Below are 18,133 nucleotides of genomic sequence, written 5' to 3' on the forward strand. Positions count from 1 at the left end.
ATTTTTTTCATTATTTTTATTATTATCTTTTTTAGTTTTACTATAACAAAACTCATTACTTTTAACAATAAAGACAATTATAAAAATTTATTACTTTTATACCTTCAACAAAAATTTTTAAAAATACTATTTTTTTAAAAAAAAAATTTAAAAATTTAAATCATGATATTTAACATAAATTATATATATTTTTTAAATTCATTAACTAATTTTTAAGTTTTATATACTCTCATTCTCTTAGCAATTTATCTATTTTTTTTATTTTAGTTCGTCTACCTAACATTACAGATATCCATTTATTTACAATATATTACACATATATCAAATAATATTTCTAAACTTTTGTGCAAAAAGACGGGCTAAACATTTATTTTGGCAATTTATACCATTAGTGCATTTTTCATACTCCAAAAGGAAAAAGCGTACTTTACTTTAAGAGGGACTAAAAAAAATAACACAAACAAAAGTTCGATATAGGAAAAAGCGCGTAAAGGGAAAACGCGTCACCGTCCCAAACTCAATTCTCTCTCTAAAAAAAAAAAAAAAACTCGCTGCAGGTTTGGTTTCCTTCTTTCTTTTTCAAATCACAGTGTCTGTCCATAGCCACTCTCAATCAATCGCTGCCAGAGTTACTCCGAATCTCCGTCACCGCCCACTCTTCCTTTTGCGGCGGATACATACATAGAATCGCATCGGGAGCCCGGAAATTTGGATCCACGATGGGGCGCAACTCAGTGCCCACCCCGGAGCCCGCCTCCGACGACGCCGCTGCGGCGGCCTTGGGTTCGATCCGGGATCGTTTTCCGTTCAAGAGATACCAAAACAGTGGGAGCGCCGCCGTGCTGTCGCGTTCGTCAAAGGCGGTGCCCAAAACCTCCCGATCTCACCACCACCACAAGCGGAAGTTCTTCTTCTTCCCCTTTAAAGGGAAATCGTGGTTTTACCTCTGCATTTTCATGGTCATTTTCATGTTCGGTTTGGCCTCGATGGTTTTACAGAGCTCGATCATGTCGGTCTTCATTTTTCGGCCAGGAGTTGGCCGGGATAGAATGAGGTGGAGGTGGTCGGTTAGGGAGGGGTTGGAGTTGGGGAGCTCATTGGAGTTCGTGCAGCGGAGATGGCTCGAACTCAACGGAAGCAAGCTCGATTGGCTCCGAAGCCAGCCTAGGATTGGCGTCCGCCCTCCCAGAATCGGACTGGTAACTGATTGATTGATTGATTAATACAGCTCTCTTTACGTGCATTGTGTTGCTGAAATTTAAGTTCGTTGAATTGGGGTTTTAGCCTCTAAAATTTATGTTCTTCGCCATGATGAGGGTAATTTTCTGTACCTGTGAGTTTTCCATGGAATTATCTGGTGTTTAAGTTCAGGGTGTGTTTGGTTGGGGGATTGGATTTTGAGGTAGATTTTTGAATAGTAAAATTTAAACTTGAAATATTATTTTGATGTGATTGATATAAAGAGACAAAATTGATTTTTAGTATAATATAAAAATGAAAATAAGTGTTTGATTTGGTAGGATTCGAAGAAATAGTAGAAATCAGGCTACAGGAAAGAAAAAGTTCACATTTTGAGTTTGAATGGTCTTATATGTTGGTTCTGCATACTATTTAAAGCATATTGAATCTTAGGCTGAAAGTTGCTTTGAGGATGCTCGTGAATATATCTAAATCTGCTATTTTTTGGAGTGTTGATTTCGAAATAATGTCTCTTAACTGGAATTTAGTATAATTTGGCGGTTTTCATTATGGAAGGAAGGGATGATATGTTTTGTGGATGATGAAGGCTGTATTCAATTGGCGTGGAGTCTGTATTTTGTTGTGTAATGTGTATTGTTAAGGCAATGTATCGAGGATGGAAATTAATACTTGTTAAATGACCATGTCACCCAAAAAGTTTAAGTTAATGAGGATATGCATCATTATATACGTATTTATGTAGTCTACCAACAGTACTGTTAAACTAAGCCTTCACCTTACAAATGTGCACATACGTCTTTCTAGTTTCTACTCTCTGCAAGATTTAAACAATCATTGAACTCTTGATTTTCTCTTTACTGGTGAAATTTTTCGATAAATAAAACATGGGCCAATTGTACTATGGTGGAAAAGCCATAATGCCTTCTGCATAGATTTTTATTTTATGTATTCTCTTCCTGTACAAATTTAGTTAACTTGATAGGTAGTTTTTAATGCCAGTAATTAAACGTGAAAAACCTGTAATGCTAATGCTTTGTTAATGAAGAATCTTTAAAGGTGGTAAAGTAGATCAAGTTAGATGTATGATCCTATTTGAAATAAGAAGGATATATGTTGCTACGTATAAATTATTGAATTTTGTGTTTTGAATGTGTGGGCAAGAGTGAGACTTCTATTTATGGTCGTTCGCCAAGTTAATGTGCTAACGAAAACCTTGACACTTGGGGAAATTATTCTAATTAATGGTGGTGATCAGAGACCTTTTTCCTTTTTCTTCTTTTTAGAATTTCAAACTACCATGAAAAAGAAAATCACTATATCTAAAATTTTTGTTTTATTTTTAGCTTCTAAAATGCATTTTCAGAAAGACATGGGATTTGGTTTTATCACATGATATTATATTTTAAATGCTTTATACTGATTCATATATGGTGCCATTAAACTTATTGTAACTGCTTGCATTTGAATAATGTGCTTTATATTGTGCCCCTTTTTTTCTTTTCATGAATGTAAGATAATAGGGAACATGAAGAAGGATCCATCGACATTGATGCTATACTCCGTGATTAAGAATTTAAAGGGTCTTGGCTATTTATTCAAGGTAATTTTTGTTTCTACAATTTAATATTTGATGCTCTTAATTGTCAATTTTAATCTCTGGTATCTAAGTCTAGTTCCTTAGGTTAGTATTGGAATCAATACAAGCTGCCCACAATAATCATTTTATTATTTTTTTTCCCCTTTTGGTGTTACCAAAATTTAAGGTCTGTATCTACTTAATGTGCACTAAAAGTTTGGTTTTCCCTAATTCATCTCCTGCAGATATATGCCATGGGAGATGGTGGGGCACTTTCAGTGTGGCAAGAAATTGGAGGTCAAATCTCAATCTTAAGCCCTGAAAGATATGGTCATATTGATTGGTCAATGTATGTTCTTTTTAGATTTATCTTTCTTGCTTTATCTTTTATTATTATTAATTTTTATTTCAATTACAATTCAGTTCTTCTGTTAATTAGTTTTTCTTGGTTCTTCCATCACTAATGTCTTTCGGTGCCTGCAGTTTTGAAGGTGTTGTTGCTGACTCTCTTGAAGCCAAGGATGCCATTTCTAGGTATTAAGCATGATCTTTTTGGAGCTCAAAATAGTTTATTTAATTATTTATCTCCTGAAGTGCTAATATTTATTCCACAAAAAAATGGTAATCGCCTCTTTTCATAGTTGGTTTCTATAACCTAGGTAATTGTGTGATACATATACTTATTGTTCAAAGTTTATTGAATTTGGCATTTTCATTCATTTATTGCTATGCAACTGGTGCCTCAATAGATTTACTTTGCTATTTTAAATTACATAAATGTTAAAGCACTATGATAAAATTAGAGATGGAAATTGGGGCGGGTTTGAGTCCACAATTTTACATTCATAGCAGGTTGCAGGTTTTTAAATTTTAAATCTGGATGGGTCCGTATATATATCGTAAAGACTAGCTTGAATTTGTTCAAGAGATCATGATATACTTTCAAAATCAAGTCCAAAACACTCATCAGGTCTATAGTCAGAGCAGAAAGTTATTAAATATTTAACCCTTCATGGGGCCGGAGTCAGGGCAGGAAGTTATCAGATGCATAACCCTCCATAAGGTTAGAAACATAATAAATATCAATTACGTATAAGGTTAGAAACACAATTATCAATTACAAGGGTTTTACACACCATATGCATTTCTTTTTAACTACTTATTGTTTTATTCACTATATGCCATTGGGCATGTAAGTAACTAATTTATAGCTTGTAAATTTGAGTTAAGGTGCAGAAATAGTTTGTGTTACTTTATTAATCTTGTTCAGCGAGATGTTCTTGGCTGTAGTGTTCATTCATATAACGTGGGGTAATTGCTTTTGAACCAATCTACTTTTATAGTAGCCTTGAGTGTGCAATGATCTGAATATAATGGTAAAATCTCTGATCTATATATTGCATCTGTGTCTTTTGATATTCTATGATTTGTAAGTTTTATATATATGCAGCCTTATGCAGGAGCCTTTCTGCTCTGTTCCCCTGATATGGATTATTCAAGAGGATACACTTGCTAATCGCCTGCTACTATATGAGAGCAGTGGCTGGAACCACCTAATTTCTAATTGGAAAAATGCCTTCAGCAGGGCTGATGCGGTTGTGTTTCCGGATTTTTCTTTTCCGGTAAATCTTCTGTTCCTAAATTTTATTTTGTATTTTCGATATTTTTAGCAACACGGTTAAGTTTGACCACTTCATCTGTTATTTATTATACCTTCTGGTGTATCAGATGTTATATAGCTTGCTTGACACTGGAAACTTCTTTGTGATTCCTGGATCACCAATAGATGTTTGGGCTGCAGAAAGATATAGCAAGACCCATTCCAAGGATCAGCTTCGAAAGGAGAATGGTTTTGATGATGATGATGTACTGGTTTTGATTGTTGGGAGTTCCTTTTTCTACAATGAGCTAGCGTGGGACTATGCTGTGACAATCCATGATCTAGAGCCACTGCTCATCAAATATGCTGGGTCAAATGATGCCGGATTTACCTCCAAGTTTATTTTCCTTTTTGGGAACTCCAGCAAAGACTATGATGATGATTTTCAGGTATGGATTCACTATTTGCATTTTGAAATTATGTTATTTCTCCTTTTATTTATGAGAATTAGTTCTTTAATATTTCAACGGAAACTTTAAACATGAGGATGGCATAGCTGGACCCATACATAAAAGGCAAAAAAACTCTATGGTGTGTTTGAATGTAAGATTTGGAGTTGGGTTTGGGGCTGGGAATAGTAAATTTTGAATTGGATTAGGTGTTTGATGTAATATGAATAGGTGTTTGATGTTGATGGTTTGAATGAAAAATTAATTTTTCATGTAAATATAAAATATTGAAAAATAGGCGTTAAGGGGAAAAAATATTGAATAGGGGGAGCCTGGCCCCAAACCTACATTTAAACACTGATTCAGTGACATTTCCTGGTTGTAACTTTCCCTGCTGATGTTTTTGATGCATTATAATTAATTAATCTGACTTTTGATTCAGATCTTATTCAAAGTGGACTTTATTTCGGACGTCTCTATCTAGTATAGTTTATCTCTATCTCTATTTTTGTTTGCTTAATAAGGAGTTCTTTTAAAGTGGAGTTCTTTTTGTTTGTTATACATATATATATATATATATATTTATGCATGTGTGTATATAACTGAAATTACCTTGCTTCATTTGGTGAATATATTGATTTTCTACATCCTTCTAGGATGTCGCAGCTCGTTTGGGATTGCTTCAAGGATCATTGAAGCATTACGGCATAAATAGTGATGTGAATGGATTAATGCTGATGGCTGACGTCATTTTATATGGCTCCTCTCAAGATGAACAGGGATTTCCTCCCTTGGTGACTAGGGCTTTGTCATTTGAAATTCCTGTAATTGCCCCAGATTATCCCGTCATAACAAAATATGTATGCCTTTAATCCCATCCATCATCAAGTATTGTTTAGCTATTCTGATAAATAATTATTGTCTTCTTTTTTTCTCTGAAATGGTAGGTTGTTGATGGGGTTCACGGGATTATTTTCCAAAAAAAGGATCCTGAAGCCTTGAAAAATGCCTTTTCACTTCTGATATCTGAAGGAAAATTGACTAAATTAGCACATTCTGTTGCATCCTCGGGAAGACATCGTGCCAAGAATATGTTTGCATCGGAGAGCTTCAAAGCTTATGCAAAACTACTGGAGCATGTCTGTGATTTCCCATCAGATGTCATGCTACCAGGCCATACTTCTCATCTGAATGGTAGCATATGGGAATGGCATCTCTTCAGAAAGGAACTCGACTGGCTCTCTAGTAATGCTGAAGACCTACATGAAGAAGGCCTTCTGGGGAAAAATTCAAGTATATTTTACCATATCGAAGAAAGCATGACTAATTATCATCCAGGAAAACATGAAGCTCAGAATAGCACTGAAGATTTGGAAGATGAGTTACCCACAGTGCAGGACTGGGACATCGTGAGTGAAATGGAAAGTTCCGAGGAAGTTGATAGGCTAGAAAATGAGGAGGTATACCATTTTACTTTAGTGTTATAGTATTTTTCACCTCATAACACTCCCACTGTTATCTATATGATGTCATTTGGCTGAGGCATCATGGTTCTCTGTAGATCGATGAAAGAATGGAGAAAGACATTGGTGAGTGGGATGATATCTATCGCAATGCCAGAAAATCAGAAAAGCTGAGGTTTGAAGCTAATGAGAGGGACGAAGGAGAGCTAGAAAGAACTGGGCAGCCACTGTGCATATATGAGATCTACGATGGTGCTGGGGGTTGGCCATTTTTACACCATGGTTCATTATACCGTGGATTAAGTCTTGTAAGTTTCTTATGTCTCTGTAGATGCATTTACAATTAGGTATTTGTTGATTCATTTTAACTTTTTTTGTAGTCTTGTAATGGGCAGAGAATGTATCGGCTATGCATTCGGATTAGTTAATTTCTTAGTTTGTGCGTAATCTGTGGTATGATTTTTGCTTATTTCAATTTGCTTTGCACATCAGTCTACTAAAGCCCGAAGATTGAGTTCAGATGATGTCGATGCAGTTGGTCGCCTTCCCATCCTGAATGACACGTATTATCGTGATATTCTCTGTGAGATTGGAGGAATGTTTTCAATTGCTAATGTGATCAATGACATTCACAAAACACCTTGGATTGGATTTCAGTCGTGGCGTGCTGCTGGGAGGAAGGTAGACGATTGATTATAATGTGCATCAATATATGATCATTTGGAAGTTTGTAATCAATGTCTTTGTGTCTCATCCTTTTTTAGTTGACTAATCTAAATATCCCGTTCTTACGGTTGATGTTTTATTTCCTGCACACTAAACCACATTATGGGATGAATCATTACAGGTATCGTTATCCAGAAAAGCAGAAGACGTTTTAGAGAAAGCTATACAAGAAAACACGAAAGGAGATGTTATATACTTTTGGGCAAGTTTGAATACGGATATTGGCATTGTCGAAAACCATGATTTGCCCACTTTTTGGTCCACCTGCGACATTATCAATGCAGGAAGATGTCGGTAAGTGCTCTCTGAGAACTCTCGTGCAATTAAATGTTTATTACTTTCGGGATTTTTCTAAATATGGATGTTGCCATTCTGGAAAACCATGATTTGCCTAACCTTCGATCTGCCTAGGGACATTCTAAATGTAGGAAGGTTAAATGTGTCGGTTAGTACACTTTTGATCCGTTATGAAAGTTATTTTTGGCCATTTATCAGATGACTTATTCGGATATCACTATAGTCTTAGTTGCGCCCTTTAATTTCTTTTCATGTTGATTTAATTTGAATGCATTAGTTATGTTTAGACACGAAATGCTTTCTATAGTTCTTTTACTTGAAAAACAGAGCTTCTCGAATTGCAATATCATAAAAAACAACCCTGACTCCATTGTTTCAAACCTACAGAACAACATTTGAATATGCATTCCGTCGAATGTATGGCTTACCATCGAATGTGGAAGCACTTCCCCCCATGCCCGAAGGCGGAGGGCATTGGTTGGCACTACATAGCTGGGTCATGCCGACCCCTTCCTTCCTCGAATTCGTAATGTTTTCCAGGTATTTCTACCCTTTTATTACATTCATTGTAAGTAGAGCTGTTAAACAAATCAGAGTAGCTCGCGAGCCAAGCTCGACTCGGCTCGTTTATAGAGATAAACTAGTCGAGCTCAAAAATTATTTTTTTTTACAAATGAGCCGAGCTTGAGCTCTACTCGCGAGTAGCTTAATTGAGCTCGTTTGTAATAATATATTTATATTATTTATATATTAATATAATATATATAATTTTTTATATCAAAATTTACATTTATTATTAAAATTTGAATATTTTATTATTAAAAATTATGAATAAAATTAAATATATTGAATAACCGTTGTTGCGTCTTAGAGTGTTTGCAAGGAGAGGAAGATCCGCCGTTTTCTTTAGGAAGTCCTATTTAATTTATATATTAGAAAATATATATAATATAATAAAATTCAAACCGAGCTCGAGTTTGAGCCTTACGAGCCGAACTTGAGGCACTATTTTGGCTCGAACTCTTAACAAGTCGAGCCTGTACCATTAACAAGTTCAAGCCGAGCTCAAACAATCAATACTCGAGCTCGCTCGGCTCGTTTAACAGCCCTAATTGTAAGCCCGCTTTTTACGTCATCTAATGTTGATAAAGAAAAAAATGGTTTTTTAACTCTAACTTTGAAGCCGATGACCCCAGGATGTTCGCCGATTCTCTCCACAGTCTACACATGAACTCAAGCAAGATGCCGGATTGTAAACTAGGATTTTCAGCGCTCGAGGTGAATATATTCAACCCCCAACGTACTATTCGAACGAATCCTCTACTACATGCGCCTTACCGTTTTATGTCCATGTACAGAAGAAACATTGTTACTGTCGACTTTTGGAGCTCTTAGTAAACGTATGGGCCTATCACAGCGCTCGAAGGATAGTTCACATCAATCCTCACACCGGGTCGTTGCAAGAGCAGCACCCCGTCGAACAGCGCAAAGGTCTGATGTGGGTAAAATACTTCAACAGCACCTTACTCAAAAGCATGGATGAAGATCTCGCAGAAGCCGCGGACGACGGCGACCACCCCTACGAGAAATGGCTGTGGCCATTAACTGGCGAAGTCTACTGGCAAGGAGTGTACGAACAGGAGCGGGAGCAACGGTACCGGCTGAAAATGGACAAGAAACGGAAAATGAAGGAGAAATTGATCGATCGATTAAAGCATGGGTACAAGCAGAAGACACTAGCAGGATAGGAGGGGTAACGATTTGTTCTTCCATCGAATCGAATCATCCGACGGACAGAAAGACGCGGCACAATCGACGGATTAGATCTTTCCGGAACGAGAGATGTTTGCGCCGCTGAAAGATGCCTTGGCCCGGCCAATGCTCCGCCGGCTTTTCGGGATTCCGGAAGCCTTGCCAAAAATGGGCATGGCCAAGGCCAACGGATCCTTGGTTTTATTTTCTATTTATATTTGTACCAATTTTGGTTCGTGATTTTTTTGTTTGGCCTTGTTTTTTCGTTTCTACACGAGAACTATATACATTTTTTAGTTACTGTATATATATATATATATAAACATATAGATACGTACCTTTGACAAAAGCATAATAATGAAAGACAACAGGCCGTAGGATTTTTGACATACGTGTTCGGGAGTTCGAAGGAAAATAACACGCCCGTGTTCTGATTGTGACAAAGAGCTCTTAACTAACTTAAGAGCTTAGTTAATGTTGGGGTTAGTTTTAGTTTTATTTTTATTTTTATTAAGAAATTTTAGTGGGTTCATGATTATTTTAATTTGTTATGTAACAATTGTTTTGGCGGCGGTCATTGTGACGAGCCACAACATATAATATAATATTATTACTAATTTCAGCATAAAATATATTAATATAATACATGTATTTCATCCAAAAATTAATATCTTACTTTTTTATTTAGAATGTCTAAGAATTACTGTCCTCTGTTTATTTGTCTTTACTTTATTTACTTTTTTTTTTTTTTTTTTTTTCTATACACAAAATAAAGAGCAATAGAAAATAGACGGAACAAGTATGATATAGTATCAAGTGCTACAATATTTTAAAAGTAGATTATAATTAAATATACATTTATCCCACTTTACATTACATAATTCTTAAGAAGTACTATTTTAATTTAAAATAAATTTGCGATAAACTCTGGCTAAACCTAATGACCTGTAAACATGACTCAAAAAGTTTATTATTATTATTATTATTATTTATTATTATTGTTATATTTTTTTATAACGTGAAAATTCGCATCTGAAAGTGCGCACTGAGTAAATTGTCGATCGTAACTTAATATTTACAAACTAGGTCTGACGGGTAAATCTTACTAGGCCGACGTGAGTTTACTATTATTGATAAGTAGTAATAATGGTTTGTTTGGTTTTATTTAAGTGGAGATCTAAGTTTAAAATAAAAAACAAATAAATTGTAAAAAATTCAAAGATGTACTACTATTTGTTTGTTTTTATACTTTCGTAATCTATACAAAATTAAAAACGTGTTCAGAGGTCATCCGCCTTGGATGATTTATTTTTTCGCGACTTCGTAACTGCTATTCGATGCCCAAATTTTATCCAGTTAGGGTTTACAGTGTTTTTATTTCATCCGCATCAAAACCCCTCTTCTCTGCATTTCTCTCTCACAGACTCGGTAAACCAAAAGCTTCCCACATTTTCAATTGTAGCTCTATTATGGTTGCTGCTGCAGCTGTTAGTTTCCTTGTCACATTTACATTTTGGGAGCTGAGTGTGGATCTGCGGATCATTTTAATTTCCTTCGAGCTGCCCATGTCTCTGTTCTGTTATTCTAAACTTTTGTATTTAATTACGCTTAAGTTTTTGGATTTTAGTGTGATAAGAGTAGCCATTGTTTTGTTGACACTGAACTGACATTGTAGAAACGAAGCAGTAGTCTCTGAATTATGTTCGTACGAAGAGTTTATGAGTTTGTGGTTTGTGCTGCTGATTGTGTTTTATCTTAATCTCAAATAGGTTTCATTTGTTCTTCGTTTCTTGTTGTTGCAGATATTTTTTATTTTTTTTTATTTTTTTTTCTGCAGTAATATGCGGTTGTGATTTGGATTGTTTCTTACCCTGTGCTTTCGGTATGAAAACGTTTTAATGCAAAATAGGTTTTGACCGTGAATTTGGAATAGGAAATAAGGTTTTGATGTGATCTTTTATGAGGGATAGTTTCATGTAGATTACATAGTGTGAAAACAATATAGAAAACCCAAACAACTTAAAATGCTCTGTTTTTTATTCTGTTTTCCGCGCAATTCATAAAAATGTGTTGTCCTAGAAACATCATATTCAATCTATAAATTTTCATTTACAATGTTACATAGAAAATCTATTTCAACTCAAAACATTACATCCAACACTTATTTTCCATTCAAAGTTTTACTATTCTCAAAACACCAAAGCACTTAAAAAAACATGTCTAAGCGTAATAATTCCATTTTCTTTAGGCATTGGATGCAATGCTATGAGGATGGGTTTGTCGTTTGTCTGATGTAAACTTGCATGTTTTAGAAATAAATTGATTATTCCATAATTTGAAAAGCATCCAGTGTTAATTTGAAGCCGTATTACCTGATCAGATGATCTTATGTGATTAATATTCTCTTCATCACTTACCTTTATAGCAGTGTTAAGGTAGATGATTTTTGTGTCCTGTGGAATGACTGTAAATGTACCAGACTGTGTACCTGATGCAGATATTTACAGGTGGACACATCAGGAAGCTGCTATCCTCGGTTTTCCTTTTGTAGACTTGCATTTTAGGTGTTTGCTGTGAACCACATAGATCATGCATGCAATCCAGGGTGGCTGGCAAGGACAAACTTTTGCCCTTGCCACTAGCAATGATGCAGGGGGGAAGAAATCGAGGATTAGACGTTCAAAAGAAGAGAGGAAGACGATGGTCCAATCTTTCATAAAGAAGTAATTGTGCCGTGCTCTCTCAGTTTTTTGTTTAGCCCCTCAAGTTCTTAACTGCTTATTTAGTCAATTAAAAGCTAGATATTAGTAGAATTCACTGTCTTGGCTCACCCCCTTCGCTATGACTATGGTTGACTCAATCTTGATGAAGTAATTACGTTATGCTATGTTTTCACACACTTATATGTGCACACTGTAACAACATAGGACAATCCCTTTTGACATCATCAATCAACTCTACTAAAATGATTCCTTTAAAATGGTCAGTTCCAAAATATTCATACAATAGATAGTCCCTTTAGAGACATTAGTTTAGCATGATTCTAATTCTTGTACTTAATCAGATGAACTTGCAATTGGCTGACTTGAAAGGTCACATTAAGGATATGTGATGTATTGTGGGCCCGACCTTCTGGCCAAATAGAATCCATCTGAGAGCTTACTTCTTGGACATATCTGAATTTGAGGGTGTGTTCAGATATTGGAATTGTTTTGTTGTTTTAGGTTATTTTGCAAACAGTAAAAGGGTGAATAAAAATAGTTATTTGATGAATAGGTGTTGGATGTAATTTTTGTAATAGGTTTTTGATGTAATACTATAAATTTTTAATATGTGTTGGATTTGATGAATAGTGCGAAAACAAAGTTGTAAAAATAGGTTGATAGAAGCTAAGTTATCCTATAACAACTAAGTAGTTTAAGTCTTGAGGTGAGCATTTTCCTTGTATTAAGTTGAAACCACTTGAATTTATTTCGCGTTTTTTTAAATTCATTTTCAGTCATTTCTCCCTATTAAGATGTCTCATGTGAAAATTTTGTTAATCTTCTTTCTGCGTGGAGGTGGAATTTTTTTAAATATATTTGTCTGTGTTTCTTGATTCATTTTTATTTTTTTGGGTTTATGCTGTCATTGAATTATATTTCACTTGCTCGCAGATATCAGAAGTCAAATAATGGGAATTTTCCTTCCCTCAATCTTACTCACAAGGAAGTCGGTGGTTCTTTTTATACAGTGCGTGAGATTGTTCGTGAGATCATTCAAGAAAACAGGGTGTTAGCTCCTCCTAATAAATTTCTAGATGAACACTACCCTTCTGGATTTACTGAGCAAGGGTCTAGTTCATTGGAACATAAAATTGATTTTCTAGCACCCAAAAATTTTTATATTTCGACTCCTTTTTCATCTCCAACTACCAATGTGGAACTCATGCCAAGCTCCAGCTTGCAGTTTAGTGACCCTGAATTGAATGATGAACAAGGTGTCAATGAACTATGCAAGGTAGCTACAGAAGAAAAAGTATGCGAAGAAGCAAGGATTGCTCATCCTTTACATTATAAAGATATAGTGAAAGAAGATTCTAATTCTTGGAAGCAGAAGGACGAGTTCGATAATAAGAATATCATCAATGAAAGTGAAGGGATTGAAGACAATACTGTTCAAAAACCACTCTTGACAAATTTTGATTCGATTGATGCGGACAACAGTCAGAGGATGCTTCAGTCTAGCCAAAAGAATCATGATTTTCCAGAGACTCAGGGCCATGGAGCTGAACAATATCTCGATAATACTGAGCAGATTGTTGATAAACTTAATGGAACTGAAAAACAAGCTCATACGGAGTCAGCTGACATGGAAATTATCAGTAAAGTGAATTTTGGAGACCGGGATAAGGAAGCGCCACAAGTTGCTATAACAACAAAGTCCAGTTCTGCTGTTGAAATACTCCCAGTGCAACCGATTTCTAGGACAGCTGATGTGGATGGAGAATCGGGTATTTCAATTAGAAGTGAAAAGGTATCATTTATTGAAAGCAATATGGATGTTGTTAATGGGAAGGATGAACAGAATCATAAAGAAGTGTCGTTGAAATTAGAAAATGAACATACGGATGAGAAGTCAGTGCAAAATCTTCACGACTTCACAAATGACCATGGATCTAAAAGCTCCTTGCTCGATGAAACTAAGGTAAATTTTGTCTAATAGCTTTATTAGTAAATTTTTTGTGTTCTTATACGATGAGATGTTTTGGTTTTATTGAAATATATTCATTTCTACGGAAAATGCTTTAGATACATGTAGTTGTGATTTTCTATTCTTCTATTATGTCTTTTTACCGAATCACACACTGATCCAACGGCCATTATTTTACGCTTCCATTGAACATTACCTTGTCATATTCTTGCAAGTAATAATTTGGTTTTTAGTTGGAGCCTCATAATAAATAATCCCTTTTCTGCATCGGATATTTCTTCAGGTTGGGCATTCTTCTACAAATTTGGTCTCTGGGACACCTCCCCAAGTAGGAACTGAAGCTGATACTCAAAATAAGAATGGGTTACAGAAAATGGACAGAATCAACCTGTAAGTCAGCTTCCTCCAAATTCGTCGATAAGTTTTTATTAAGTTTTCAAGTTGTCATTTTTGTGCTTTCGTGGGCAGCGAAACTTGGAAGGGGTCGAAGAAATCGTCTAGAATTGAAAATAACCCGATTTTGGCATTGGTGAAGACCTTTCTCTCTGCTCTTGTTAAGTTTTTGAATGAATGAGGTTTTAGCTGTTAGATTGGTTTTTTTGTTCATTGTAAGTTTGTGGGCTGTGTTTTTGTCTGTCTGTGGGATCGGGGTAGGGATACCTCTCTTATGATTTGAATGAGTTTAAGAGCAGTAAAAATTTGAATGTATGTATATAAATTGATATACTATTTAATAGGAAAAAATCAAAATTGATCCCAATATTATCAATTTTTGTAAGCTAAAAATATTTATTCGTATCATTATAAATAATTTTAATTAATTTTGGTCCACGGGTAAAAAACTAAGTGGCTGTTTGGTTCAAGGATTTGATGGGATTCCATGGGATTTGGATTTTAAAATCCTATAAAATCCATGTTTGGTTAAGAAAAAGAAGGTGGAATTTAAAATAATGGAACTTGAAAATGGTGTCTATAATCCTACAAATAAGGGATTTTTTTTGTAATGGGGATACCCCTGTTACTTTTAAATCCCATTCTTAAAATTTTAATTTTTACATTTATATTCTCTTATAAAAAAAAAAATAGTATTATATTTATATAAAAAATTAAATAATTTTAACATTAATTATTATTTGAATTATATACTTAATTAAATTTATATTATTTTTTATTGTACAATATTTTTTTAAATAAACTAATAAATTCATTGTTTAAATTATTATTTATTATAAATTTTATTTGAATTATAAAATTATAGGGACGACTATAAGTCGGGTTCAGTCGGAACTGATATTCATCCTAAATATATATTGTTAAATTCGAGATTCAAATTGGATCCGATTATACTAGATCCGACCGAGACTATACCCGGTAAGACTTGATGAATCCGAAAAATCCCTTTTTTTTACAATTCTTAAATTTTAATTTAAAATTATACATGTACCGGATCCAATGTATATTAAAATTAATGTATTTTATTAGAAAAATATTATAATAAAATAATGAATACGTTAAACTCAAAAAAATATATATTTAATATAATTATATTATTCGAAATTATTTTTTGATATGTATGGTTGATATATTATTATTATATTACCGTGATCCATTAATAATAAATTAGAGGTTTAATTTGTCAAAATGAATAAAATTCATAAGAGGACAATTATGTCATTTAGAATATAAAAATCCAAATCAACGAAATATAAATCCCACCACATTTTACCAACCAAACATGGGATTCCAAATCCTAAATATAATAAATCTCATCACATATAAATCCTACTAAGAAATCCCAATCCCACAAAAAAAAAGTCCATGAACCAAACAGCCCCTTAATTTAATTTATTTTGATTTATGTTACTCCCTCCGTCACATGTAATATGGGTGTATTACTGTAGACGCGGGAATTTAGCTAAAGTATAATTAGTAAGTAATTAAGAAGTATATTAGTAAAAATAATTATTATTTAGTAAAAATAATTATACATTAAGATTAAGATAAGTAAATAATTTAATTAAAATTTAAAAAATTATAAAATTTAAAATTTAAAATGTGATTAAAGTGCATAATTATATTTCCAAAAATAGAAAGAATAAATTATGTCGGACGGACGAAAATATGAAAAATAGACAAATTATATGGGACGGAGGGATTAATATTTTTCTTATATAAGTATTTTTTTTTTTTTTTCTAAATGATGAGATGCTAATCATTATGTGTGTCGCCCATTGGGATTTGGGATCCAAATTTACCGCTGACAGGTTTATGAAAAAATACGACACAAAAAATAAAATAAGTGAATTAATAAAATGGAGAGGCCGAATACCGTCACAAAGGATTTGTTTATTTAATTTTGATTTGCTTATTTGTTTTTTTTAATACATTAAAAATTAATATTATTTTATTTATTAGTGAAATATATATATAATATTTTAGTACTTCATTCGTCCCATATAATTTGTCTTTTATTTTTTATTTTCATCTGTTCCACATAACTTGTCTTTTTTTTTAAAAATATAATTATAAACTTTAATTACATTTTATAATTTTTTAAATCTTAATTAAACTATTTAATTATCTTAATCTTAATTTATAATTATTTTTACTAGTATATTTCTTAATTACTTACTAATCATATTTTACCTTAATTCTCGTGTGTACAGTAACACGCCCAAATTATCTAGGACGGAGGAAGTATTTTTTTTTAAGTGCTAAAAAAATAGATATTTTTGTTAAATTTCAAAGTATTTTTATATTTATAAATAAATTGTTTATACTATAGTAAAAAATATATATTTTGAATAAGACAAGTAAAAATGGTGAAAAAAATATATTGTATTGGAAATTTGGAATGAAAGGCAGTAGTAGTAGTATAATTTTATTAACTTTTTGTATTATTTTATCATTACCTTTTATTTAAAATATTTTTTATTGATACGATTTGCAATATATAATACCTCTCTCAGTTCACTTAATAATTATATATATATTTTGTCGTTCAAATATAAACTATTAATTTCTTTGTTAGTACGTATGGATCTTGTCATACATTATAAATATTTTTACATTTATACTTATTTATATCAATATTCTCACATTAATTTTATATATAATAACGATAAAATGGTATTTACATAAAAAAAAAAAAAAAAAAAACTATCATCAACTATTATTAAACTACAATACTTTTTAAACTACGTATAAAAAGTAAATATTTACTTTTTGTGAGAAGACGAAAAGAAATACTCTCTCCGTTTACAAAGTTTACATGTTTCTATTTTGGGACGTCCAATTACAAAGTTTACATTTCATTAAATACCCTACTTTTTTCCACAAATACCCCTACTTTACATCACATCATTACTTTTAATAAGGGCAAAAATGTAATTACACTACTTTTAACTACTCACTATAATTAAAATATTATTGTTTTTAAAGCACCGCGCCAAAATTAAATGTAACCCTTGTAAATGAACGGAGGGAGTATATATTTTATTTTAACAAAAATAATTAACATGCAACAAAAAATATTACTCCTTTCGTAGTGTAAAAATATGTTCATTTAGATTGGACACTAAAAGATCGTGGTGTAAAACTATGCTCATTAATTTTAGTGTAGTGTGTACTTTTTGTTTTTTATTATTAAATTTTTTTAAAAAAAAAAAAGTGGTTAAAAAAGTAAAAAGTAATATGTTTGTAACAAAAAAAAAAATGAACATATTTTTTCATGGCATACAAATAAAGAAAAATGACTATATTTTTTGTGATGGAAGAATATTTTTTTATAGGGTAAACTATTTTTTTAGTTCCGTAACTGGACCCTTTTATCATTTTAGTCTCGTAAGTGGAGCCTGTCGCAAACTAGTTCATAAGTGAAAAATTTTCATTGTTTTAGTCATCCGGCGCCGAAGACGCCCGCGTGGCTCGCCGGAGGTGACGTGTCCGCCAGGTGTCCCGCCAGGTCAGCGACACCTAGTGGACACGTGGATTTATTATTATTATTATTTTTTATAATTTTTTTAAATTTTTTTTAATTGGACCAAATAAAAAAAATAAAAAAAAAATACACATAAAATTTAAAATAAATTAAAAATAAGTTTTAAAAAAAAATTAAAAATGAAAAAAATAAAATAAAAATCCACGTGTCCGCCAGGTCAGCGACACCTGGCGGACACGTCACCTCCGGTGTGCCACGCGGGCATCTCCGGCGCTGGAGGACTAAAACAACGAAAATTTTTCACTTATGGGACTAGTTTGCGACAGGCTCCACTTACGGGACTAAAATGACAAAGGTTCCAGTTACGGTACTAAAAAAACAGTTTACTTTTTTTTTATACTATTACTTACGGACACAAATTTTTATGTGAAAAGATAT

General features: G+C 33.1%; 2 protein-coding genes across 10 annotated transcripts; both read left to right on the forward strand.

Annotated features, from left to right (window-relative positions):
• Positions 1-539: 539 nt before the first annotated feature.
• On the forward strand, positions 540-9,570 carry LOC127241290 (uncharacterized). Of its 4 annotated transcripts, none has more exons than XM_051260252.1 (14): positions 540-1,199; positions 2,714-2,800; positions 3,022-3,125; positions 3,260-3,310; positions 4,227-4,398; positions 4,505-4,825; positions 5,482-5,685; positions 5,773-6,285; positions 6,387-6,596; positions 6,781-6,969; positions 7,136-7,308; positions 7,699-7,851; positions 8,508-8,589; positions 8,673-9,570. In XM_051260252.1, the coding sequence occupies exons 1-14, from the start codon at positions 720-722 to the stop codon at positions 9,057-9,059; spliced, it is 3,126 nt and encodes a 1,041-aa protein (XP_051116209.1). In that variant the 5' UTR covers positions 540-719; the 3' UTR covers positions 9,060-9,570. The 4 variants fall into 4 exon arrangements, with proteins under 4 accessions (XP_051116209.1, XP_051116210.1, XP_051116208.1 ...); XM_051260253.1 differs by having other exon boundaries at positions 5,482-5,649; positions 8,670-9,569; XM_051260251.1 differs by having other exon boundaries at positions 8,670-9,568.
• An 806-nt stretch (positions 9,571-10,376) lies between these two features.
• Positions 10,377-14,473, forward strand: LOC127241520 (uncharacterized). 6 transcript variants are annotated; one of them, XM_051260619.1, is made up of 5 exons: positions 10,377-10,491; positions 11,561-11,786; positions 12,720-13,749; positions 14,039-14,145; positions 14,224-14,473. In XM_051260619.1, exons 2-5 carry the CDS (start codon positions 11,653-11,655, stop codon positions 14,327-14,329), a joined length of 1,377 nt encoding a protein of 458 aa, XP_051116576.1. In that variant the 5' UTR covers positions 10,377-10,491; positions 11,561-11,652; the 3' UTR covers positions 14,330-14,473. The 6 variants fall into 6 exon arrangements, with proteins under 6 accessions (XP_051116576.1, XP_051116578.1, XP_051116577.1 ...); XM_051260621.1 differs by having other exon boundaries at positions 10,389-10,491; positions 11,571-11,786; XM_051260620.1 differs by having other exon boundaries at positions 10,412-10,630.
• The last annotated feature ends 3,660 nt before the right edge of the window (positions 14,474-18,133 follow it).

Source organism: Andrographis paniculata, unplaced genomic scaffold, assembly GCF_009805555.1.
Source record: "Andrographis paniculata isolate CXL003 unplaced genomic scaffold, ASM980555v1 Contig82END, whole genome shotgun sequence".
NCBI lineage: Eukaryota > Viridiplantae > Streptophyta > Magnoliopsida > Lamiales > Acanthaceae > Andrographis > Andrographis paniculata.

Bases quoted from the DNA above. Each gene is read 5' to 3' on its own strand.
- LOC127241290 (XM_051260251.1), top strand. From the start codon at position 720: ATGGGGCGCAACTCAGTGCCCACCCCGGAGCCCGCCTCCGACGACGCC. The intron at 3,311-4,226 runs GTATTAAGCATG...ATATATATGCAG, and splicing joins GCCAAGGATGCCATTTCTAG to CCTTATGCAGGAGCCTTTCT. The intron at 6,970-7,135 runs GTAGACGATTGA...GAATCATTACAG, and splicing joins GGCGTGCTGCTGGGAGGAAG to GTATCGTTATCCAGAAAAGC.
- LOC127241520 (XM_051260619.1), top strand. From the start codon at position 11,653: ATGCATGCAATCCAGGGTGGCTGGCAAGGACAAACTTTTGCCCTTGCC. The intron at 11,787-12,719 runs GTAATTGTGCCG...ACTTGCTCGCAG, and splicing joins GTCCAATCTTTCATAAAGAA to ATATCAGAAGTCAAATAATG. The intron at 14,146-14,223 runs GTAAGTCAGCTT...TTTCGTGGGCAG, and splicing joins AAAATGGACAGAATCAACCT to CGAAACTTGGAAGGGGTCGA.